This window comes from Dufourea novaeangliae, unplaced genomic scaffold (genome assembly GCF_001272555.1).
Source record: "Dufourea novaeangliae isolate 0120121106 unplaced genomic scaffold, ASM127255v1 scaffold65, whole genome shotgun sequence".
NCBI classification, from domain to species: Eukaryota; Metazoa; Arthropoda; class Insecta; order Hymenoptera; family Halictidae; genus Dufourea; species Dufourea novaeangliae.
Window position 1 is genome coordinate 4,339,732 of NW_015373961.1, and position 27,124 is coordinate 4,366,855.

Genomic DNA, 27,124 nt, shown 5'->3' on the forward strand with positions numbered 1-27,124 from the left:
CTTTTCTCGATTTTAATATTCTGTATTTTCAAAAAAACAAACAAAAAATACTGGACGTAGAAGTAATCTTGAATCTTTTCAACGCAATTCAATAATATCGTTTTCATCTACATTTTCATTTTCAAACTAATTTTTTGCGTGTAATTGTCAGATCAACCGCGACTTCCGGGGGGTTAACAGTTACTCTGTATCTCCATTTGATAGTCGACTATGTTGTTATAGTGATTCGATTACTTACCTGGAAAAATGAATTTTTTGTAAATAATTGTTCATTGGATAGAGCATTCGAACTAGATCATGGTCGTTCCTCCTTCTGTTATATGGCTCTTAACTTACAAGCATAGCCTTTTAATATTTAGGCCAAGAAATTCTATGAAATCACCGAAAGCGTAATGCACATATTTTAATAAATACTTAAACCATTATGACATGTTAAAATTGTCGTTTTTTACTTTGAATATTATTAGTTAATAATTAAAATTAATTTAAAAAATGTTGTTTATATGTATTTATACATGTATTTCTTTTTAATGATGATTTTAATACAGAGGCTCCGTAATTGAGACGCATCTCTATGCTTGTCAAAAACGTTTCCTGAATAACGAATTCTTATTGGTTGAACTCTGAGCGAGTAGGGATATCTTTCGGATGTTCTGAGGTCCGTGGTTGGAATAAGAGGTTCCTTCAGAAAGAAACGCACACCTGAAAATAATTAAAAACACGTGGCCAAGTTTAGCTTGACCGTGCCGAGGTTGCGGGAGTCAACCAACGGTACAAGTTTATGACGATATTGTTCTTCGCCTCGGTAGTGCTGCGCAAATGGAGCCGGCTGCCGACCAAATATTTGGGCCTTCGTCTATTGTATAACGGTGTCGAAAAGATTAAAAGGGTACACAATTGAACTCAAACTGAGAAGAAATAAACGCGTACATTATTACGGGAAATTGAATGGCTAAATTGGAGTTTTGTTAGAAAGTAATAACCGTTGCTATTAAGCACTATAACCTATAACTGTATGACAGAACACATGGATATTAAACCTCTTTCTTCATTTCTGATCATTTATTTCCCCTTTGATAGTTTCCTTCATGAATACCAGAAAAATCTTAGTGTGATAGGGTAAACCAATCAGTGAATGACTGAATTGTTGAATTTCTGAACGTTTAAGATTAATACTTGAATGTATTTATTTATAACAAAACAGCTGTTGAAATTGCAATTATATGTTTTCTTGAAAGTTTTATAAAAACAATTACTTATCCTTATCGTAATTTTTTTCAAATTATGTATAAAGTGCAAAAGGTGTAAAAGTCCAGTAAATGACTGCTATATTTCTGAAATATTTTTAATAAGAATTGTACTTACTATGAATGTTTGCTTAATACGCTAAACTAAAAATGTGGGATATTAAAAGTGCAATAACGCTACATTTATAAAAATTCAGTAATTTTTAAATTTATGATTTACATTTCTTGCCTAATGGTCATTCACTGGTATGCAGTCAATTACTGGTTGGTTTACCCTACTAAATGTCTGTTCACAAAAACATTCTTAAGAAGAAAATATAACTGAAATTGACTTTCGGTGATATATAAATGCAACAAGAAAGTAAATATAAAAAGGAAAGTCAATTTTGAGAAAGGATTGCATAAATATTTCAATTATCCCACATTCAAACAATTCAATTCGAAGTTTCTCGAATTTTTTACTTTCTAATTTCATCTCAGGGAGCAGTTCGTGTGGTTCCTACAATTTTTCAGTCTCTCCGACCCGTTCAGAGATATGTATTATTCTAAGACACATTGACATTGGTGCGATAAAGATCGCCAGTTCGTTTTACGTAGAAACCTGGGTGTGCTGTGAACTCGTACTTAATTAACGGTGTCGCGTTTACCCGTGCGGTGGATATTAACCTTTGCCAGCAGAGTTAAGGATTATGGTTATAGCAGTGATATAAAATATGACACCGCCATAGCTATAAAAGGATAAGCGGTGGTAAATATTCCTTTGGAAATCTATTCCTGTCCGATTTTACGATTAAGATTCCGCCAGGTGTGATTTAACTCTTGTAAATCTTTATCAAAGTGAACGGCGCCTTTTATCCTGTGCTAATAATAATCTCAATTCTTCAATTTCCAACGGTGTTTTCACCGCAACCCACGACAATATTCTTGAAAAAAAAAAAACATTTAAAAGTTCAACTGGATTTAGTATATACTCTCGAAATAAAAACTGAAACGAAAAACGATAAATAAAGTAAAGATTCTCAGGTATCGTGGTCAATTGTAAAAACAATTAATGTGTATATATATTTCCATCGTAAGTGTGCAGCAACATACAGATTCGGTTTCTCTTTCGATGTACAGATACAAGGATTATCGACTCGTTAATTGTAGAAACGGGATACAAATGGGACATCACGAGATCTGTTTGAGCCCTTTCCTTCGAAAAAGGCCGTGTCGATTTACAATCATAGGGCGTGAGACTTCCGGGGCAGTGCTGTGCGCAACTCGAGTTAATCAACCGTGTCTCGATTATTGTCGCGAAACAAACAAAAAGATAATTATCCTTTCATATGTTAATTAAAATTTTGTATCTTTTCAGATTTTACTTTTATATTCGTTATTCGAATTTCCATTACATCATAGCAATCATTTAATTGCCCGATCGAGGCTGGGACCCATGGAAAGAAGTTTGGACAACGAAAGATCTCCAAATCAGAAGAGTATTGTAGTAAAATAATTAAAGACTCGTTTAAATGACACAATCGAAATGGAGTTCTTACACATCCTTGTGCGATTACGTGATTTCCAGCACCTGCACGCAAAGTGGTCCCAGTCTCGGTCAGTCAAGCTATATATTCGAATTACCAATCGCGATTCGTTTGCACAACACTGAACCCACACATAAACACGATACGCATTTCTCATAATACACGAAAGTGTAAAGACGATCCTTCGTTAGAATTGGAAAAATATTCAACCTTTCCGTATACTTACGTTACCGAAAAACTTCAGCCTTAAAATGATATGTATACTGTTGCTTCGCGACTCTCGCAGCTGTACGAAGACGGAAGGCACCGTGTAAAAACACCACAGACGATCAAAACGAATCGGATTCATGCGCTAAAAACAAACCAAAAAAAAACCCAAACGAAAGAGGTACGAGATCCAAACGAAACAATAACCATAACGGGGGATGATCGATGGAAAGAAAATAACAGAGATCTGTGCGTGGTTCGTTGAAAAATTATATTTTTGTTCCATTCTGGCACGATTCGTAAACACAACATAATTTATAAATTAACATACACAATCGTCGTCATCAATAATTTACAGGAAACTCTCTCGCGCGCGGAGCGTTCTCGTTTTCTACTTGTTCGCCGTTTGTTACCAAAAAAAAAAAAAAAAACATTAACGGACCACCGCGTTCTCGCACGGGATCCACACACGGGGGGAGGGAATCGACACACCCCGTGCGAAAGGAGGGGAGTAATAGTCGGTGCTCGTTTTTCCATCGTTCGTTCTGCCACCTCTCTGTTTCGTTCAGTTTTCGGACGCAGAAGGGAACGACGATCGGACGGGCGGAGTAGAGCCTAGATGATTCGGCTGCATATATAAATCAGTCGAGGCGGAGGACCGCGAAAACGAACTGCACGAATGAACGAAAAATTTTTTTCTATAAATGCAGACACGCCATCGATGACACGAGCGAGAAAGAGGAAATTGAGCGTTCTTCTCCGACCCTTCCGACACGATGAAACCGACCGCGGGGGTGATTCGACGAAACTCTTGGGAACAAAGTGGGGGTGGGAGGGGAGCGAATGTAAGAACGGGACGAAAAATAGGAAGCTTGACTTGCGAATAGGATAACAAAATAAATAATAGAAGCATTAAACATGATTAATCACTTAACAACGTAACTAGGGCGTAATAATTAATAATAATAATATTATAATAATAATAATAATAGAAATAATTGTAATCGTACGAATGGCTAAGTGAGTGTTAATAATTACAAGAACAGGTTGTCTGGCACGGCGATCGCTTAATTGCCCGAGGACACGTCGAACGTGTTTTACGCATCGTTTCCCTTCTTCTTCTTCTTCTTCTTCTTCTTCTTCTTTACACTTATATATCCTCTTCGTGTGCAGAACGGGGCTCTTCGTGCGCAAGAGATTCTCTCACAAGTCTTAAGGCTGAATCGCGCGGAGAGGCGACATCGAGACGGAAGTGCCCCCCTCCCTCCCCGATAGCAACGCGTAACTTTCTCCCATCATGGGGAACGAAATCTTTGCAAATGACCATTTGCAATTTCACAAAAACAATCGGAGTACGGGGGCGTAGAGAACAGAAATAAAACGAAAAAAAAAAAAAAAACGAAATCAAAGTATCATTAAGAAACGAAAGCATTCTTAAAAGGGGGGACGGTTAAAAATGGAGCGCGAAGGCCAGGATCTCTTAAAACCTCGAGAGCTCCAATGACGAAAAACAAGAATCCTTCCGTCCCGAGGTCTCACCCCCTCTTGTTGTCCTTCTTCTCTCACAAACGGAGCCGCCTTCCCGAGTAAATCGTCACGATCGACCGAGGCGAGCTAAAATGGCAAGCAGAGAGCGATAGTTTTCCTTCTTAATGGCTAATTTACTCGTTCCGTGTTCCTCTCCTCGAAAAACGCTTAAACGGTAGACTAATTAGAAAAAAACCTCGGTATACAAAAATACAGATATACATGTCCGTGTGTGTGTGTTTGTGTGTGTGCGTGTGATCATGCGCACACCTTACCACCTGTGTAAAGACTCGTGTGCGCGATGTAAGTCTCGTTTTCGAAGAAAATGAAAAAATGCTCGACGGCGACGACGCGCGTCTTTTCCGCGCGCGTCCACCACCATGCATCTCGAACCTTGGGCCACGAACGGGGGACACCCATCGGACGAACGAGCTGAATTTATGGCAGGGAAAAAGGCAAACGGTCGAGGTTGAGCAAGGTTCAAATGTGGTCTTGGTTCCACGCGTGGTCCCCAGCCTAGTCGCGTGAAAGCCTTTTTAGGGGCGCCCAGGAAATCGGGGCCTCGGTGTTTCTCACAGTTATCGGTACTTCGACTGAACGATATTTCACCAAATTTCGGCAAGAATCGGCGCTATTAGTCGGGGGTGAAAATTCACTGGTCGCTCGAGATTGTTTCCCACGCTACATTTTGTCTTATGTTGTTTAAATTAGAACTTGTGAAATTTCTTTCGGTGTGCTGTTAGGAACCCTGATTGGCGTTCATTCGTGTAAATTTACTTTATGCAAGAAAGTATAAGAGAGTTATAAAGAATTTATGGATAGTACCGATTTACAGTACGTTTTTGTTATATGTTAATTGGGTTTTAAAGAAAGGAGAGAAAATCATTAACCCTACTGGTCTCCTCGAAATGAAGATTGTATTTCAATAGGTATCATGTTCTTGAATATTTGTTTTTAGTATCCGTAATCCTAGTCTACTTTTCGTGTATTTCCCATTTCTTAAGAACAAATCGTTTCGAAGTTTGAAATAATTTTATTCGACCGAACACTTATGAGGAGAACAGCAGGATTAAACATCAATGTGATAGAAAATTTGAGAATATTTCATAGTTAGAGAATTTTTAATAAAGAACGATAGTATAGGATGTCAAGGAACCCTGAGCGACCAATTAATGTTTCTTAAGACTACAAGGACACCTGGACGTCGGTCAACGAAGCGTTCGAGGCTCTGACTGTCCTCTGGATCGGATCGAACCGCGAAGCTCCGCATTCGCCTCGTGAACTGGTGAGTATTTTCGAGCGATCATTCGCGAAACGTCGTGGATCCGCGTGTAGTCGAAATCGGCCAATACTTCGTTGGAATACGCTCATCGACCGATCGATCAGTTCAAGATCGAGAAATCGAACGGGTCGCGCGTAAAAAGACCCGGAGGAAAACGAGCTTCGTCGAAACATCGTAACTTCGAATTAACAGACGAACCTACTCTGGTTCTTAGCGTTACGATCGATGAAACTTTTTATCGAACTGTACACTTTTTCGCTCGTTCTCCTCCCTGTTTTCCTTCCTTTTTTCTAAGATCTTCTCGCGGAGCCCCTTCGACACAGTATAAAAAAATATTTCTCTCTGTTCCTTCGCATGCATCGCAAACATTCTCACGCCGACAAACACAATGATAATAATATTAATATTAATATTCGTAATAATAAAAACGCAATAATAATATCAATATTACCCACTAATTAACGTTACGTGTCTAGACGCTTTATTATGCTTTATGTTTCATTCATTCTGCAGGTACGATTACGTTCGTTTTCACTCTCTCTTTTCTTTCTTTCTTCTTCTTTCCTTGCGCCCAAGAACCGTCGTGGCTCTCGTTCGCCATATTTCGTTCTAGGACACCCTCGAGGCTCTATTTCGCCCATGTGTGTGTTTACAACGGGTCTCGATCGCGAGTAACAACAGACTTCAATATAAATATATCACGACGCCATTCGAGAGGAAGAGTTTCGCAACGCGCGATAAAAAACATTCTACCCTATTTCGATTAACAATTATACCAATCGACGCACTCCGGTGCGTTTTCGAACAATCGTCTCGAGGACTCCGTTTTTTTTTTTTTGTTTCATTTTGTCGAGCGTATCACCAGACGAATCGACGATATTTTCTTTGTAGATCGCCAGCGACGACGAACGGGTTTCGAGAACAGCACTGGCTATTCGTTTATTTTATCATTCAAAAAACAACTTCTCTTTTTTTTTTCTTTTTAAATTAAGTAACAACGTTTAATTAAAAAATGGAAACGATCAAAGGATATGTGTCGCCAGCAATTTCTCGATCGATAAAATTTGGCACTGGGTTTCGTTCTCTCGGATCGCGGAACGTGCGTTTCGCAACAGGTGAGTTTCACGAGGAGATCGCGAGCAACCTTGCCTCGAATACAAGCACCGTTTCTCATGGACCTTCGCTGTTAACGCGTGAGGTTGCTTTCATATCGTCTTCGTTCCGAGTCAGCACCGCGTCGATCGCGATACAAGCATCGTTCAATCGAGATCGAATTCTCCAAGAAATTCCAATAATGATCGCCTATCGTGCAACCTATCGAACACGGATCACGCCACTTAAAATCTACAGAAGTTACCATTTCCACACATATGTTTCCGCCATGGTAAAAAAAAAACTGAAGCGCTCCCTGTCGACGATTCAACGAAAAGGAAAAAAAATGCGAATTCTTTCATTCGCAAATAAAAACTGAATCCCATATATGTAGGAGCGTTAGAAAAATGAGAGGGCCCAAGCGGGATTCGAACTCACGACCGCCGGGCACCGAAAGCAGAGACTCTATCCACTACTCCACGGAATCCTCCTATTTTCCCAAAATGTTATTTGCTCCTTTGTTGGGTATGGAGTTCCCGATCCCACATATAAAGTTTTCGAACTTTCCATTTTTCTTTTTTAAAAAAAAAAAAAAGTGTAAAACAAAACAGTCAACGAAAGGTCGAGTATTATTGGAATGATCCTCGAGTAACAATCGTCTCGATATACAAAGAACTCCGTAGTATCCGAGCGAGTTCGGAGGAAGCAACGGGGGAAGACGAAGAGATATACGATAATACTGTGACAAAAGCTCGTGAACGCGTTTAAAAGGACTCGCATAAAATTTCAAAGATCGATGAAACACTCGTAGGAGGAAAGAAAGATTCCCCAAAAATTCAGAAGATAATCGAGTAACTTCCTTAAACTCTATCGCCAGAGTTCCACTCGAAAATGGAGGGTAAATTCCCGGATGAACCGATCGTTCCATCGCCTTCCGTCGTTGTCCTCTTCAACCCCTGTCGCGTCGTCGACGTCGTTGCGACCTGACAGCAACGGATTCGAGCCTTTTTCCCCGTGAGCCACGGGGGACCAGGTCATTGTTACGTGGTCATCCACGTGGCCGTCGTCATTCGGCCTTGATCGCAGCGGATGGCGAGGCCATTTCCTGCCCGAACACTGGGCTCGCCTCGTCAGCAAGCAGTCCAGGTTCGCTCTTCGGGGTCTGCGCGTCCGGGAACTCGTTCTTGGGCGTCTGCAGATCCGGAAACTCGCTCTTCGGCGTCTGCACGTCCGGGAATCTCGCGTGGGTCCTCAGGTGCCTGGTGATCATATCCCGACGGCACGCTGCGTAAGCGCACTGCGGGCATTTGTACGGTTTCTCACCGGTGTGCGTTCTCTGATGGGTGCTCAGGTGATCGGACCTGCTGAATACCTGGCCGCAGGAATTGCACGTGTACGGTTTTACACCCGTGTGCAGCCTCATGTGTCTGGTGAGCATATCGGACCGGGCGAAGCTTCTTTTGCACACGTCGCAGAGGTACGCCTTCGCCGACGCGTCTTGGGGACCCTGTCTGCGATGCCTGGAAGCCATGTGCTTCGCCAGACGGTCGTGCAGGCTGAACATTTGACCGCAGACAGGGCATACGTAAGCGACGTCCGCGCCAGGCGGCATTTGCTCGACCACAGGCGAGACCACGATGTTGAACCTGGACGCAGCACTTTCCTTGGTCGTAGGGGATGCTACGTCGCCTTTTACCACCGGTACGCTGATCGAGCCCCTCGACAGGATCCCAGGCGGTAGTAGCTGAAGAGCCGGTGGTCGTCCAGATGCAGCCGCCGCGGCCGCTGACGCCATCAGGCTCTTCATAGATAGATCCAACGGCGATTCCTGGGGGCTCGTCGTCTCGCCCTCGAAGTAACCACTCTTCATCGGATAGTTCACGAGCACCGACGACGAAGAGGAGCTCGAGAGCACCGGTTTTTGGTCCCATCCAGGCGGCACCAGATCAGAGTCCGAGTGGCTCCGGCCACGGAAGATATCCGGCAGGTACTTGGTGTGCATATAGTGCTCGAAACTGTACGACGACAGAGAACCAGGCGTCAGCGCTGGCATGTTGAACGGCGGCATACTGAGCGGTGTGAGGGGTGTGAGCGGGACCAACGGTGAGGTTGGCGAAGGTAGCACCATCGGCGGGGTTCCCGACTGAGAGCACTGGACGCAGCTGCACCCGGTGGTATATTTCGGGGGCGCGGACGATCTCTGATGAGGCGGATGAGGATTATGATCGTACGGGTGATTCGTGTTGTTCCGGTGATTCGGCCTGTGCCGGTGACGATGATGATGGGGGTAATGGTGCGGATGATGCGGATGATGATTCTGCTGTTGATCGGCGTCGTTCGTGTTCCCGTCCTCGTCGGTGGGCGTCACGGGCTCCTCGCTCTTCAACCTCAGTGGTAGCAAACTGATACCGGGCGTTGGATCACCAGCGGATCTCGACGATAACCTCGGTGAACCGACCACATCTTCTTCCTCGGACGCTGGCGCGCTACCCTCGAACCTCAATACTTCGCCTTCCGACGGTGAACTACGATGCTGCAGAATGTCCAGCACCTGGTCCAGCCTCTTCCGTCTGCGGAAGTTCCGATGATTTCGGTTCGCGGTCGCCGCAAGAGTGTTGTTGTTCGTATAGGAGGGCGGTGGCGGCTTGGCCGGACCGGGGGGCGCGGCTGCAGCGTCCTCCACGGCGCTCTCGGCCATCGTCATCGAGGATGCGCGGCACCCGCCGCCTGGGCCCTTTATGCCGCCTACTACACCCTCGGCTACCACCGTACTGCCTCCCACCTCGTCCTGAAACAACCAAACGAAAAAGCCGCTCTTAACTTCTCTTCGATCTCTCCCAGTAATCTCGGGTATATTGTTAAATTACAGCCTCTCTACCCAAGAAGGGGCAACCTCATTTCCGATTGTTCATGCGAATCGGTTGGATACGCGTAATTTTATGAATCATCATCGTTTTAGTGCCGGACATGCGCGGATTCAACCGTGCATGCGTTTACGCGTGGGTTAAGGAAGGCTTATCTTACGTTATCTGCCTCTAAGAGAACCATTACGCGAACTGAGAAATCCTAGCTGGCTTTGGGGGGGAGGGGGGGGATCTTTGGCTTGGCTACGAAGAGGAGGAATCTTTGCGTGGAGCTGTTATCGTTGCTTACCCAGTCGACGGAGGGAAATAGCGGCGCGAGGAAGAATCTAGAAGTGCCGAGGATCCTCGATCCGTACGGATATCGGTGAAATAAGATCGTGCACGATGAGCAACGACCAAGGACACTCGAATCACGATCGTGGTAAATCACCATTAGCGTGGGTGTTTGATTTTTGCGTCGACACCGACAGTCTGTCATCGAACTGGCGACGGCCATTAAACGAAAGACGAGACAATCGCGAAACTCGATTCAGCTCGCGAGAATCGGATCGACGCGACACCGGTGCTCCGCGGGAATCGATCGTACCATATCGTTACACGTGTCGTTGAAAATGTTTGCGACCTCGAACACATTTAACGTCCTTCTTCCTACGATTTCTTCATTTTTTTTTTTTTTCAGACACACGTTAATTCAAATCCGGAAAAAATCACATGGAAAAATACCAGCAGTTTATGTTCGAATACGAAATAACCAATCAACAACGGTCGATACAACACGCGCACGGTCGAGAAAAAGTTCGCCTTCGCGACGTTCGTCCTTTTAATGTTTGTCCGTTTTAATGCGACCGTACGTGGACCACACGGCTCGTCTTGTTCGACGCGACAACGGCACTTTGTCATAAAACCACATGTAAGCGGAGAGGAGCTGTATATCCGGCGGAGCATTTGAAATTTAAATCGCGCGCGCGACGCGACCGCGAGCGCATGAATCACACACAGAGGAGGAACCGTGCACACGGGGAACGATGAATCGAGCTGAATCCTCGTTTTTCGGTGTAGGCGAGTTTCCGTGGAGATAGTCGCCGGACTCGTCCGGGTACGCCATAAAATTTGTAATGCCTGTCTCCTCGAAGCGCGCGCTCTCTCTCTCTCTCTCTCTTTCTCTTTTTCCCTTTCCATTCAGGACTAAGTAATTGATCGCTGGGAATTAGTAATTGCGTCATAGAAACAGAATATTTTTTGGGCCGATGCTTGAAAGATATTGATGTAAACACGTGGGAAACGATTTGAGCACGCATTATATTTCGTCATTTTATTTACTGGTAATGGGAAATCAAGAAAAATGATTTATATATATATATATATATATTGGTTTTGAAGGTAGGGAACTTTTATTTTGTACTTTTAAACGATTTCAAATGCTAAAATTGACAAAACAATTGTATATTTCTTAGTTATGAAGCAAAGAATTATTGTGAGATTCTGTTCGTTAAATTCTCTGTTTTGTTAACCCTTTAATGCCCAGAGTCTCAAACTGTTATTTCAAAATTATGAGACTGATTGGTTGTATCTTGTTATTTTGAAATCGAAAACATCTATATTACACCGACTTTTTCTTTTTATTTATTTTTAGAGGTAATACTTAAATTTCTTAATCGAAAACGCTGAGATCTGCTTTACTATCAGTGAAATTACAGCTCTTTGCTAACAAAAGTTAAACGTTAACTGGCGACAGAATTTGACGCACGTTTAAAGTGAGTGTTGCGCCGGTGCAACACTGGGCATTGAAGGGTTAAGTGCTAAATTGGTTTTTTATCACAATAAAACGACCGGAGATGTGTTACTGTATTTCTAATTTTCTAAGTAAAATATAACGATGTTAACAAAAATAGTTGATACTGTTAGATCTTGCGACAATAAAACACTTTTTCATCGCTCAATTTCATCTATATCTTCTGGTTTACGGAACGAAAAACGAAATTTATTATTTTATCCAAGGTAATTCGTAACAAAAACCTCAACTGAACTCAGTATCTATAACTTTATATATTTATATTGTAAAAACGTCTCCACAAAAAATATATATCATATTTTATTTATAGTCACTCACAAAAGTCGTCGTATACCCCACAAAGAAAGGCACTTTTGTGAGATGCATAAATCGTGTTTATCTTATTTGTTATAAAATAGTTAATATTACTTCATATGTCGATAGATGAAGACGACATTAGACCAAGTTATTGTTGATCTAGAATAAGTCAGACCTAGATTAAGTCTTGACCTAGAATAAGTTCAGAAACGATAAGACATGCACGTGATGCAGCGATACGAAGATTGCAACTTTGCATTGACGCAAACAGTCACCACTTCGAGCATCTCCTGTAGTGTAAGGAAGTGTATTTTACTACCACATTTGACCTTGCATGACCTTCAATGATAGCTCGCTGAAGTCGTTTCAACACCGGCTCTCACATCGAGATAAAAAAAACAGCATTCCATTAAACAAAATAGAGATGACCTTGAAATCTCCTCTATGCCTTCACCCGTGCAGAAAATGTTTGTGTCACAATATGCCCCCCTCTATACCGTGTAAGTTTTGTGTGTAACATTTTTTCATATTATTACAAATAACGGCAATATTCAAAGTGGACCTAGTTATTGCTCCACCCTGTATAAATATTCCGCTTATTCGGGTAACCGATTAACGGAGACGGCCGTTTATTTGGAACAAGGTCAAAGAACAAAGCCTAATCAAATGTACTGTGATATTTCGTATAATTGGGACAGCCGCTTGATCGGGCCAAAGGAAGCTAGTCTCGGTGTGCCCCAAATAACAGGAATCCACTGTAAATAGATTCTACAGTCTAGTGTTGATTAAACGATTCACCACTAAAATCGGCAGTGCAACCGAAGAAAACACTTGATTTCAAGCTGCCCAAATGAAATTTAAATAAACGAAACATCTGTTGCAACTCGTGCAACCAACGCTAGCTTAACAGAATTACAATTTCCATGAGTAGAACGCTGGAACGATCCGCGGTAACGATGTCCTACAACGCGAATGCATTTAACAACAGGTAGCAAGCGGTTTAGCCACGAAGAAGAATCGGGGAGAAAACGGTCTCTGTCGAGAGGCAATATCGATTACCTAAATTACCCGCAGTAAATTAGACGAGGGACTGGGACGACCGTGCGCGTTTAAATTTTTCGATCGGGATTTATGGCGGCGATTATGCAGAAAATATATTCCCCCGGGAATTCCGCGCGGATGAAACGTGCCGCCCGCCTTTCAACGACTCTCTAGCAAGCGTCAGCGCCAGCGTCAGCCAACCAGCCAGCGCGATCGTATGGCGAGGTATCTCCCTCCCGGTTTGAAACCTGTCGATACCCAAACGGCGATGATTTTCCAAGCCGTCGACAATTAGTCGCATCCACGGAATAGAAATTCGCGTTCCCGGAAGGCGCGACGGCCTTTCGCACCAGCGACACAGATGTCCCGGCGAAGAGACTTTCCAGCGATTCGTGCCTATTACATTCCATCGCGTACACACGGGGCCAGTTACCCGCTCGTTGAAATCGATTTGATCCCCCGACGTTCCTTTCATGGCGAAACGGCCGAATGCCTGGCCGGCATTAACGCGGCAAAACGTCCATACACACGTAGACGACACGGACACGAAGCCACGGAAGCTTGCGGCACAACCTCGAATTACGAAGAAATCCTAGCACGTGCGAGCGAACGAGCAATTCCGTTTTGCGACACACCGATCACACGAGGCCTTCAACTTTACACCTCCGCTACGCTTGGCAGAATCGCTGGTGGTGGGACGGCGATAAACCATCTACGTGGCCGTCGTTGATGCGCGGGAGATTTATTCGAGCTGTTCGGGATTGAGCATGATGGTTTCAGAAATGGGCGAATTCATTATATGTAGATTTTCGGATAACGAATAAACGAGTTTAAAAAGTAGTCCGTACGTTTTAATTGATTGAACGTGGAGATTGCAATTTTTAAAAATAATATATTACTTATTCTTCTTGAATGAGTAGGTACTTCGTAAATCATTATTAAATCTCCATTGGTTTGCAGCAAAGAATGTTTTCAAAAAATGGCTATATTTTTGCATAACATGTGAGAAAATAGTTTTATTTGAATTGTGAATTGTGTACACCTGTAGGTACATGTGCACGATCTACATATACAATAAGCTCGTCCCTTCAAGAAAAATTAATTCCTTAATTTCTCCCTGGCAACTATGAATTTTCCCGTGGATGTGTGATTTGATCTGTGCAATAAATTGTCGCTAACAAATTCCATCCACATATAAATTAATAATATTCGAAATAAACAATCAATAATTTTCTTTCTTAACTGTCCAATCATTATATGCGAGTCCTTTAAAGCGTCCGCCTTTTAACTAGTAATGTAAAAAAACTATAAACAATTTGTCACATAACAAATTACGTATCTCTTCCAACATCATATCTTCTCAAGTCAGTCATAACAACATCCGATCCAGAGTACGTCAATCCACCAATACCCCCGCGAGATCGGGTCCCGAACGGGGATCAAGAAGCCGGGGGCAGTATAATATTCATATCACCATCATCAATGCCTATAATCGACTCGCTACAATGTATCGTTCACGTTCCAAGTATCGAGCCATTCATTCTCAACACGGCAGGATATTCGCCGTTTGAAGAAGAAGGAGGTGGGTGAGGCAAACTGAACATCCTATCGATCCAATCTCCCTTTATATCCCCACCGTCGATGGACTTCCATTTTCCTCCACGGTATATATTCCGCGGCCATTCCGACGCAATATTCGTATCGGGGATCGAGAGAGATCCGCGGTCGGATAGCGGGAGTCGTCTCACGGCGGTCTTCTTCTTCTTCTTCTTCGTCCCTGTTCTTCCTTACCGGTGATGACTCGGTTTTCTTGTTTCCTTCGTTCTCCCTTTTCCCTTCGTCTTCGCCCCGCGTGGACCGGGGTTGCGCGATCTCGCCGTCGGTAGAATCCTCACGGGCAGAGAGGAGAAAGGGCCCCCGATGATCGGTCGTAAAACGTAAAGGGGACTCGTAAACGGAGTGAAAAGATGTCAGAACGTAAAAGCCGAGAACAGGTCCCCGACGAGGATGTGTGGGCGTACCGTGGCCGGCCATCCACCCTCCCCCCCACCTCCATCATCGTTTCTTCTTCTATTTCTTCCTTACCTCTCTTCTTCGGGCATCCTCTCTCGTCCTTTTAGCCTTCTCGCGACATCGAGGAGTCCCCCCTCTCTTCTTCGTCGACGAACGATTATTTCAAACAGTCCGCGGCGAGAGATCGAGAGAGTTCCGTGAAACTCGAGAGGTGTACGCGCCAGCTTCACCGCCCCTCCCGCCCTTTATACTCGCCGCGAGCGCGCACACCGTCGAAGGGCATTTAGGAAAGCTTAATGGTCGACCGGTTACGTTTTTGAGGCTGATTCGACCGGACACGCGGCGTCGCTCGTTCGTAGAAACCCACTGGACGGTCCCTCTCTCGGGTCTTTGCGTCACCGATTATGTAACCCGATTACCGCGCGGTGTGTTTCATTAGAGAGAGGAGAAACTTAATCGGCTCGTTAGATTCCGCCGCCGTCGATCTTCCGTGGACGACAACGCCGCGGCGAGATCTTTTCTGATTTTTCGTCGGCGATAAAAACGAAAAAGAAACGGGAACCGCTGGCCTGGTCAGTTTGAGATTGTCCAGGCGGTGTGATTCGATGTGTGTATAGACACTACCGCTCGTAAGTACAGTAAATTCTCGAAGAGCGTTCGAAAGCTCCTCGACATTGATAAGGAGAGGTCACCATACTTGTTTCAGCCACATATGGCTATTAGTTTATGAAATATTGAATGTTCAGTGCCGAGGAACCTTCGAGCACTCATCGATGATTTACTGTATGACACTTATCCAGTATACCAACAGTGGATAAACCTCGTCAGGATAGAAACCGTATACAGTGAATCATCCATGAGTGTTAAAAAGCTCGTCGGCACTGAACTTAAATATTTCGTAAATTAATGATTATATAAGGCTGAAACAAATATCTGGCTTCGAAATTCCAAGCTCTGTCATTGTGATAAACCTCGTTAAAAAGTTAACCAGGGAACCTTCAAACACTAATCGATGATTTACTGCAACGCGTATCAGAAATAGTCAGGAGTTGCACCCTTTATTGGAATGGTAGTAAATTGTGAGTTACTTTTACAATCTGCGTGTATATCACTGCATAATATAGTCAGCAAACTTACAAAAATATATTATATACGTGTATGTAATATGTGTCAAGGTTATAAAGAAATATTGTAAAAGTATAAGTGCATCAGAATAAAGTAATGAGTAAGTATACGAGCTACTCTGTGTGGCTGCCGACACAATATTGGATTTCAATGCCATTTTTTCTTAATTTTCATATTACTAATCTATAGTAGTACAGTATGTACCAACATTACAGTATTTTATTTCGTAAATCCTTTATAGATAAGTAAAAAATAGATATTTTGAAACTTTAAACTTTTAGCTTCTACATAGTACCGGTCGAAAGGACTGTTAACGTGTATTTTAACATCGTATTTAGTTTATAACAAATGTTTCGACATTTCTACTTTATTTTATTATTAACATTTACGATTGAACATGTTCTACTCTGGTGAGTAGGACTACTATATAGTTGTATTGTTACAATAATATTTTCTGTGGCCTCTGAACATTCCAAAATGTATGAAAGGTATTATATGTTGCTTTTATTATCGAAGAACTTACCCACCCCTGAAATATACAGTAAAAGTCTCAAAAAAATATTGCTTAGGGGATATTAAATCTTGATGGGCAAGGCATATGCTACTATGAAGTAATAAATGTAGTCTAAAATATATCATTTTTACGAAAGATTACATTTTGACTATACAGACCAAGTGTCCATGTATGTATTTACGAGCGGAAGTGTATATATGTACTTGGGATGATTTCGATTCGCGTCGGTAAGCCGCGGCGACGACGCGAAGTCCGCCGCCACCGAGGGGGGAATTCGCTGGGAGAGCCAGGGGTAAAGAGAGAGGATCATCGGTGAAGAATTCCAGCAGGAGTGCCCTCGGGGAGGCACCTGTAACAGCGGCCCGACGAGAGAAACAGAACAGGTTGAGACATGGGCGTGGGTGGAGCGCTTGATCTTTCTCTCCCGCACGATCTGACCATATACCGGGTGCCCCGGCTATCTGGCGATGGATACGAGCTGCTCGCGAACAATTTCTAAATCGGACACTTCGAATCGTCAAGTATCACATACGTTATTCAACAGAGTTGTTTAATTGAATTGAAAAGAAATTATGAACGATCGACTGTTTTTTTTCCCCGCCAGGTTCTCGAATGATCTTTGGAGGGTCTAAAGGTCACGCGTGTTCCTCTTAAAACTTCTAATCTGATATGCAAATTAGCCCGCGGGCACGTTATTATCAAGAAACGAGGATTGAGATATATCAAAGGCCTTGGACATCTCTCTTTCCGTTATTCCCCAAATTTCTCGGGGTTACGTCATCTGCGAGAATCGCACCGTCATTCGCTGGACCTCTCGGTTTCGTCTTCCATTGATCGATGGAAATAATGTCAATTCATATATATTCTGTTATCGCAGAAAAATGTGCATTTCTGTCATCCTGTAGATCAGGTTTAAAATACGGATATACGATTGCATTTTATTTCTGTTTAGAAATCTAATATCCTCATGTATCTAAAACGTCACAATAATAGTAAGATGAATAATAATCCACCCTGTTATGTATCTCCATATCTAAACTGGTCCTCCTAATCTAATTCTCATTTAAAAACACTCGTCGAAAAACACCTGACAAGTTGACCAAAATAACGATCAAATGTCTTGTTGGAAATTTCAACGCAAGCGTCGTATAAACACGACCGAATGCCCAGATAGCTGCTGCACTGTTTACGTTAACTCTTTGAGGCACGCGATTTTAAAGAAAATAAAAACCCTAGTTGCACAGAATTTTTTTTAATATAAAAACAATTATATAAAAATAATATATTAAACTGTACGACTACGAGTAACTTCAACTTTTCGAGGTGGGTTAAAATATATCCCACCATGCATAAAAAGCTAAGCAAAAGGTGGGACAGTTTTTAACCCACTTAATCCTAAAGAGTTGAGGCGAACGCAGTAACAAGGCCCGACAGCACGACGCCCCGAATATCGTAAATTAGCCACGGACCCTAGACGAGTTTTCCGTAGACGACGACGAAGGGACCTCCCGGTCGAGGAGGGTCATTCTTGTATCTGCAGACGTTTGACACGCATTGTTCTAGACGACGTAGCAAATATATATTGGATTATACCATCATTGTTTGCGCGAGTTTTCTTGGCTCCTTAATTTTCCATCGTTCTTACAGTCCGTTTAAATGGTCGGACGGTTTGAATCGTAATCGGCAAGTTGCGATTTGTATTTCAATGCGTGACACATGGACGGCTCGAAGCTATCGCTAACCGCCATTCATCCACCATTCCTCCGTCGGAAGGATAGAGTGGCCTTAGGGCAGGCAGCCTCGGCTCGGTGGCGGTGGGACTCCGGCAAACTGCTACCAAAAAACCAGACGGGCTACCGAAGAGAAGCCGATCGTTGGTATCTACATAGGCCACGGGTAGAGAAACCGTCGTCGTCGGGCCCGTGTGTCTCTCCCTCTCTCTCTACGAGAACGAGAGATCGAGGGGATCGGAGGTAAAAATCTTCGGAAATATAACTGTGCAACGTGTGTTCAGTTTCTCCCTCGGACTATCGATCGTCCGAGTTTAGTTGGTCACCGAGACACGTCCACTACACAGTTCTCCTGCCCCATTTTCCTCTTTGAGGCGCTCAGATGCCTTCGGGCGTAAATGGGGGAAGGTATACGAACGAAGGAAAGTTTATGAAAATTTACTCATGTTGCTAATCTGTACTGTCTTATCCGTATATTTTCCTAGGTGCCAATTGATCCTGAACCTACATTGTTCGAAGCAATTAGAGCAACAATACGGCTCCCAAAGCTACTCTATGCTCTTGAGTTTCATTGTCATTTTTCCTAAACTTTTCTATTAATAATTTATAGTAGTAAAGTATGTACCAGTATTAGAATATTTCATTTCTGTGACTCTTGAATTTAAAAATGTATGGAAAATGTTATATGTGGCTCGTATTATCGACGAACTTGTAATCTCCGAAAAGTTTTTTCTACAAATCTTACCAGATGTTAATAGTGTTAGTATTGCATGGAGAAGATATCAATTTAGCAAAGCTATAGCATTTGTTATGTTTCTTTCGCTTAGTAGATGCAACAAGACCGCCCGCATTAACAATCCCCTAATCCTTTTGAACAGTCTAATGTACATATGTAATAGAGAGAGAGAACGACCTTGGCCCCTTAACAACTAAATTAGACAAAGATCAAATTCTGTAAAAATCTATGTTTTGAATTACTAAATATGCTAATTGAGTAGTGTATAAACTCTGCACAATCTGAATTTGTGAACGAAATGGCATCTGTACTCAATGAACCCTGCATCATTTTAGCTACCACAAGAACCACCCAACTTTGTGGTATGCACCTGTCCCCTGTTTGAATTCCAAACCACTTAAAAGAACCCACACGAAAAATGTAATATTCAAGAGCAAAAAGACCTTGTAAAACACATTCTCGGAACCCCATCCAAAATGGAACACCATGTTCCCGGTAACACCATCCATTACAATAGCTCCCGAGACAGTTTCAAGAGATCCTTAGATCCGATGCGCGTCGTTGAACGCCTCGTCGGCGAGCAGAGTGTCGCGCGACAGATTTTATCGTTGCTGGAAAATTACGGGTTATCGGGCGAGGTGATTAATGGCTCCCCTTTGGATATCGGACGGTAATTAAACGCGCCGTAATTTGTGCGCCGCGAAAGGGAACGCGCGCGCCGGCCGGCCGGCCGTCTGACAAGCCAACTAGGGTTGATTTAAAGAGCTATACGACCGGAACACTATATGCATGTCGTACCTCTCCCCGATTCCCCCCAGTTTTCATCGTTCCTTTTCCACGGATGTCGAGAAAACGCGATCCGGTTGATTCACGGGGGTTGCAAATATCGTCGCCCCCTCCAACTACGAAACGGTTCTCCCGGCAAATGGCGGTCCTGGAGAGGACTTTTTAAATCAGACGTCGTTCATCGACCGATAAATAACCACCATGGTCGTTCCCTGGGGTAGATGCAAAAAGCAACTATCATACTTAACGTCACCCGGGAATGGTTGTAAGTATTTTATAAGGCTCGCGGACCGTCCTCGTCCGTTTCTCCCTTCCCCTCTACGCGATCTTTCTCGTTCTTCTCGCGGGCGGTTTCTTTCCGATATCCCCCGTGAGGCCACGGGAGGCGAGCGCCTTCTTTTCCACGAAAACCCGTCGTGGTCCTTTTTCAGGCCGCACCGGAGTGACGACTTCGACGACAAGCCCCGATGTCAGCCCCGTGGTCTGATCCAGAAAATCCCTTGGAGCACACAGATTCCTTCGCAACACACTGGAGACACACGATGAACGTTCCTCTAGCTAACTTCTCTGATGCACGTTCCAGTTGGGATTCTACGCGCGCGCGCGAACGCACGCGTCACGTCGTCACGCTATACGACGATTATTAATTATCCACCGTATGGCGTGTTAGATCTACGCGATAACGAAATCAATTTATCCTACTCCTTGGATAGCTCATCCTCTCTCTTTCTAGCTTGCTAATGGACCGAGCATCAACAATTGATTTCACCGGGCCGCGGTAAGGTCGATAACCATCGACGAGAATTATCTTTCCTTGCTTCATTAAGTTCTGGGATTGATCGCTGCGGACCACGAGGAGTCGTGAGGGCAATGCTGTTCCGATATAGGTTGTTCGCTAGTGATGGTTGTATCGTGGGTAAACCAAAACTGTGTTGAGTTCTTGTTTTTAATAAGTACTAATAACTAGGCTGCGGATCTTAATGCAGAATAACATTTTATAAATTTAAAGACACGGAATTAAAAGCAGAAACTTTTCTCAAATGAGAAGTATATTAAACCGGATGGAAGTTTTGCCTTTTATTGTATTTCGTATGCTCCTTTATACTATAAATGCATAAAATCCGCAATCTACTAATAATTAACTCTATACATAATGGTAAGGTCCAGGTTAAATCCGACCTAAGTTATCCTTCTGTGCTGTTCCCACTCTATTTTTTATTATGTTTTTATTATTCTAGTTCCTTATTATATAAATAAACAAAAATACAAGTTGAAGATAATGACTGTTTTCACCTGTCTGAATATAGAAAAACAGAACCACGGTCGGATCCTACCCCACTTTATCAAATATGTACAACCTTAAAACCTTCCGAGGGTTAACTGATGATCTACGAGGTTAGAAGTTCTAATTACATCCAAAAGTTTCGAACGTGTGAAAGGATCCGAAATCTCAAACACATAAAAAATGTTCGACACATAGCTCCTCGAAGAAATAGAAAGTGCTACTTTTTCAGTATGACTCATCTTTTCCTCTGTAATAAAAAACTTCAGAAGAGGATGCGTGTTTTATACACCGTTTCAAGGCTCGAGATCGAAATGAAAGATGTTTCAACACTGTTCACTGATCGATCGGTTATCAGAAAAGACACTATATTTCCGATGACTCGACGGATAGATTGAACTTTATCGGTAGCGGACGAACCCGCGATTACAAAGTCGGTATCGCACCGGTTCTCTCTTACGATCTAGTTAGCACGATCCGTCGATCCGATTGCCGTGTAATCGATTAGCCTAAACCGGTATAAAAGGACCCGGGGAATTCGCTGAATCACTTCTCCACTACGGGACGAGAGCGTCGATGATAACGGCCGTTGCCCTTCGTCTCTACTTGTTGATGCTCCGAACGACATGGACTAGTCGACGTTATCCGTCGCTTAATAAGACGTCAATTCTCGTCTGGTCGCTTTTAATCACGCCGTCGACTTCTCGTCGCTTTCACATTCGCTCGCTCCATTATCTCTGTTTCTTTCTCGAGACACGGGAAGAGCACCTGGAATTTATTTTCCACGCTCTCAGATACCATTCCGAGGGACTTAGTTCTGGTATTCGAGTGTCTTCTGAAAATTATCTCCTTCGATCTGAAGATACGCAGAACGAAATCGTTTCAACGAATTTGATTTACAGACATCGAACGTTTAAAAATTTTTCTTGCATTTTCATCATCATTAATGGTAGTAAAAATTGACGGTCACCCGGTTAAAGGTTAAAAGCGATTCAATACAGAATTTCCTCTCGTCGTCGTTCACGTCCATTTGCGTCTGAATTTCCACCGAAGCAGACGCAACAGTTCGACCACAATATAACAATCTGCGAAACAGATGCAGGTCGCGCTTCGTTCAGACGCAAACAAGCGTACCTGACGCTGATAGGAAATTCCATCTCCACGAAAAACAGAGCACCAAGATAGCAACTCCACGAGGACTGCAACAAAATTCCCGCTATCCACGCTTCAGCAGGTTTAATCGAGGGTACACACGCTTCCCGATCCACTTCTAAATCGATCCATTTACTCACCCGTGTGTTATTAACCTATCTCGATTTCCGTTTCTCATTTTCGAAACGTGCCTCCCTCTTGTCCCCCTCTATTCCATACGACGGTTCGCGCTCCGAGCGCGTGCTCGTGTCGGTTCGCGCGTTAAATATTTAACGCGTCATTTCGTCCGCCGCCATGCTAGCAGATAGACGAGCCTCGATACGACGTTCTTATTTAAATGCCGGGGACGTTGAACAACCGCGCCCGCGCGGCGTAATTATTTAACCGGCGCTCCCTGCCATTAGAGAGAACGAACGATGGTAGGAATGAGCCGCAGCGCGTCAGCATCGAGCCTGCTACCGCGCGGCGCCATTGAAAACAGGCGGGCGCTCCTGAAACGATCGTTATCGGTCGGTGAATCCCTCTCTCTCTCTCTCTCTCTCTCTCTCTGACTCTCTTCTTTACTCTCGTTGGATAGCGAGGAGAGTCGTTAGTCGAGACCAGCCACGGTTGACATCCTCCGTGACGCGTAGCCGAGCTCTGGTAATTAAACTCTCGCGATTTTCCCGTCGTAGCGTAGCTTTGCTTTTTTACGTAGCCGCCTTCATCCACCCTCCGCCGTCGGGTCGTTTTCTGACGCGGCGTGGCGGCCAAGCCCTGGCACGGGGGAAGCGGAGAATCATTAGCGATCCCGCCACTCGACGGAATTTTAAAAAGGGTGCCGCGAGCAGCTGAGAGTCACACACAGCCCTTTCGTCCAGGGGGAATCACCTGTAGTACCTACCGGCTGCCCGGAGTGATTAATGCGGGTGGACTTCGCGTCGTTTCCGTCATTCCTCGGCGCGAACGGTTGTCTTTCCGTTCCGGTTCGTCTTGATGGACACGCGGCACTGATGGGATCGATATCGATCTGTGAACGAGACACGGGCGATGTGTTTGATAAGAACGGTCTGTTTCTCTGGTCGTGTTTTGATGATCTCTCTGTGGAATCATTGATGTCTTTCATTACACGTACCGTGAAGTGAGATGGATAGTCTTGCTTCATAATGTTTGTACGTTTACACGACAGTGTTACTTTAAGCCTTTAGCTACTGAAGTAATTACCTGGTAAGTAATTTCTTTGGGACGAAACGCCACTAGTCTTCGGATGACGGTTTTTAACGAAGGGCTAATATAGTGGCTCACTGGTGTTGTTGTTTCTAAAGCCATGTACGTTGCGTGGGTGATATGGAAATGTCTTCATTTTGTTTCTTTTGTTTGCAATCCGCAACAGGACTAACGGGACAGCGTTATAATTCCGTGAGCAGTTCCGACGTAATTAAAGGATTAAGCCTTGGAAGGCAGACGGTTTTGCATGTAATCAAACAGCGTGTAATGTTTTGTTTGTCACTTCTTCTAAATGCCTTCAAGAACGTATTTTTTTTTAGAAATGCCTCCTTTTTTGTGGGAACTAATAGAAACAGCTGCTACCTTAAATTAGTTATCGTACGATATGGAATTAGATGAAGCTCTTGAAAACTCAGTTTTTTCATGAAATGAAAATTAGCGCTACGTCGAGCACCATGGAACTGCCGTCTTTCTTAACTAGACACGCGGGCAGTGACGCGCTCGCGCTGCAGATAAATAGCACGTTCGTTTAACATTTGCTCCTGCTCGCCTATTTGCTCCCGATTCTTTGCGTCACCGGGCTGGAGCATTCCACGAACTAATAACATTGACCGCGTAACAGGCAGCATCGTTTTGCAAACGTTTACATCGAGTCTGTACGTTCGATAATGCGACTAGTTTGAGAAAAAAAAGAACGATTCTTACACTATGGATGACGAGGTACTTCGAATGAAAGCCGAGAAGCTTGTGCTTCATGAGGATAAACCGTTAGGGGAGAATAGTTGAAGATGCGAAAGTTGTTTCAATTGCATTGAAATTTCAGTTTTTGAATTGTTAATTAAAGAACCATTAATAATATTAACAAGTTCATGGTTGATGAAGTATCCATATTTATAGTTACGCAAATCGATGTAAAGAGTTTTTAGAGGAGATAATGTAATATTCGGTGGAGACACGTTAGATAGTCGCGGTGTTAAAACTGGAGACGAGCTTTTAATGGATAGGTACATAATAAGTGATGCTTCGAGGAGAAAATTTTGAGAAAATAAAACGTAGATGATAACTTTACAAACGTCATTACAATATCTAAAATATGGAATTTCAGTAGTCTCCACTTTATATTAACACGTTCGCTACTAGCGTCACATACGTATGACGGTCCAATTCCTAAGCCAGCATACTTTATTAGATAAAAGCAAAATCTGCTTTGCAGTACTTACTAATATTTTACGTTATTCATTATGTTTTTTTTACGTCTTTTTAATACTTAATCAAGAAGGTAAGTACATTCCACTGAATAGAATGATAGACACCTAGGGTCGCACATAACGAACGTTTCCGAAATACATAATATAGTGGTAATGAACGGGTCAATCAGAACGTTCTAATCGATCATAAGATATCCTTTGGATTGTAGATAGTAAGTTCGGTAAAGTACACCTACACGTAAATAATAGAATCTAAAATAAAGTGCAAGGGACTCAATGTTGCTATATAAATTCAATCCACCATATCTATTATATGATTTACTACTTCAAAATTGTTATTATAAAAATAACAAAATAGTTATTTACTCAAAAAAAAAATTAAATACGTTTACATTCACAGCAAAGTTCTATCTTCCTAAAAGTGTATTCCGAATTCACAATTTTCCATGCTCTCGCGCAAATGCAACCAGCTCCATGAGCTCGAGTTGATCGCAAAGTAAAGTTTACGCGATAACATGCGCAACAATTTCAAGGATCGTCAGGGGAACATCCGCAGAATTTCTCGTGGAAATAAAGATTTTTTCGCTCGGTGGTGCGCCTCGAGATGCGACCGGCCCCAGTAACATGCAGCACGACGCGGAAAGCTGTCTCCGAGCCGCATCGGAACTGCGGACAGGGGAATACAGGAGAGGCTGGTACACATACAGAGTCGATTGCGGGAGGCACCAGGGTCGTCGGGAAATTCGAGAAAAATCGGGAGAAAGCTGGCATCTCGACCGTCTGAGGAATCAAACGAGAAAATCAGCCCACGGAAGCGACGACGTCGAGAAGGATCAGTGGGAGCCGAACGAGAAGTAAACGTACTTCAAAGTAACTCGTCGAAACCGTGACGAAGTAAACAACCCAGATCGACGTTCGACTGGATCGAGAGAGTCGAGGTCGAGGCCCATTCGAGAAGTCCGGGATGTTCGACGGGAATCCAGCGTGAAGTGATTCATGGAAACCGATTCTGACTCGAGTGTACGGTTGTGTTTTCACACACGGATAGGTGCACACAGGGTAAATTCAGAAGAGACGCCACACTTCTAACCCTGTATCACTAAACTATCATAAAAATTATGACCTCGATTTCGCGGTTCTTAGAAATCGTCACGTTTTGGTCAATCTTGGCAACATGTGTCCAGGGTGTGCTGAATAATTACTGCCTGAATTTTCCATTATTTTGAAGTCTGACCGACATAAATCTTATAACATAGGTTTGTACCTTAATAAAAGTAATATTCTTCTGGAGATTACGTATTTTATTTCAATCGTCATTGTTATGAATGATTAGTTATAATATTAAGTTATAAATATAATATTGCATAGAGTGTTGGGAAACTTATTTTACTATCAAATGCTGCTCCTGCCAAAAATGGTTTCGTTTCGTGAGTTTTGCACAACGTATGTCCTACAATACAACTGTAGGAGAGAAAATACAACCTCACCCCATGAATATGGCATTTCTCCTACTCGATGTGGGAGAGACGTCACTTTAGAAATCTTACGTTTCTTTAAATTTTCGTTGATTCTGCATGAAAAAAGTTTAGAACTGTTTGTATTTTTTGTGCCATATGAGTGTGTTATTGTAATAAAACATAAATCGTTTTAATTAGTGCAAAACGAAAAAAAAAGTTATTGGCTCTCCTCCAAAATGGGTGGCGTCTCTCCTGAATTTATTCTACACACGGGCTGGAAGATAGAGCCGGATCGGAACGTTATCGCGTAATTGCCGGTTAATTCGAGGCTGGCGGCCGACCGTTTAGGCGTGGGCGATTCCTCGACTCCTCTATTGTCGTACAGTGGCGTTGCACGCGACGAAGAGGCGATGTTCAACTGGATGCAACATCTCGAAAAACGATACCGTTTATAGCCATGGTCTTTTTTATATACGCGTGGTAAGGTCCGGGTCACGCGAGAAAGTGTTCAACGCATGAAAATCGCTAATAACGATAAGGGGGGAAAAAAAAGTAAGCGTGTTGCGGTTAACCATTTAGCTACCACGCCGTTAGACAACGTCGTTTATTATCCAGTCGCTCTGTCTCTTTTCGTCCGCCTCGGCTGCGCGCCGGTCACCACGTAATTTCCTACGCCGTTACCGATAAATGACTGATTTAAGGTAATTCCACGGAGGCATTAGCCTAATAACTTATCTACGGCGCGCGCGCGCGAGTGATCGTTCGGGCAAGACAGAAACCATTTCTGGTGGATTGAAATAATACGGACCGATAGAGAAACGAGGGAGAAAAATAGGGAAAACGTGAGAAGCTCGAAGGCAGCTTTCATTGGATGATGCGATAAGATTTATGCCTGGTAGGAAGATGATCGTGGACTGACAGGTAGCTAGAAGTTGGGTGTGAGATGTGGGGGATCCATGAAACAAGCTTATGGACTCTTTACTTTAGGATAAGAAGATTATCATTAAGATTCTACAAGCTCAGTTTGAATTTCTTTTATA

The 27,124-nt window shown here is 43.3% G+C and overlaps 1 protein-coding gene across 1 annotated transcript in view; it reads right to left on the reverse strand.

Annotated features, from left to right (window-relative positions):
• Positions 1-7,947: 7,947 nt before the first annotated feature.
• LOC107186486 (zinc finger protein 768) overlaps positions 7,948-27,124 on the reverse strand; it is a 75,096-nt gene continuing 55,919 nt past the window's right edge. Inside the window, exon 3 of the mRNA XM_015574349.1 lies at positions 7,948-9,669. Coding sequence (XP_015429835.1) covers positions 7,948-9,669 — 1,722 coding nt within the window. The remainder of the gene's footprint in view (positions 9,670-27,124) is intronic.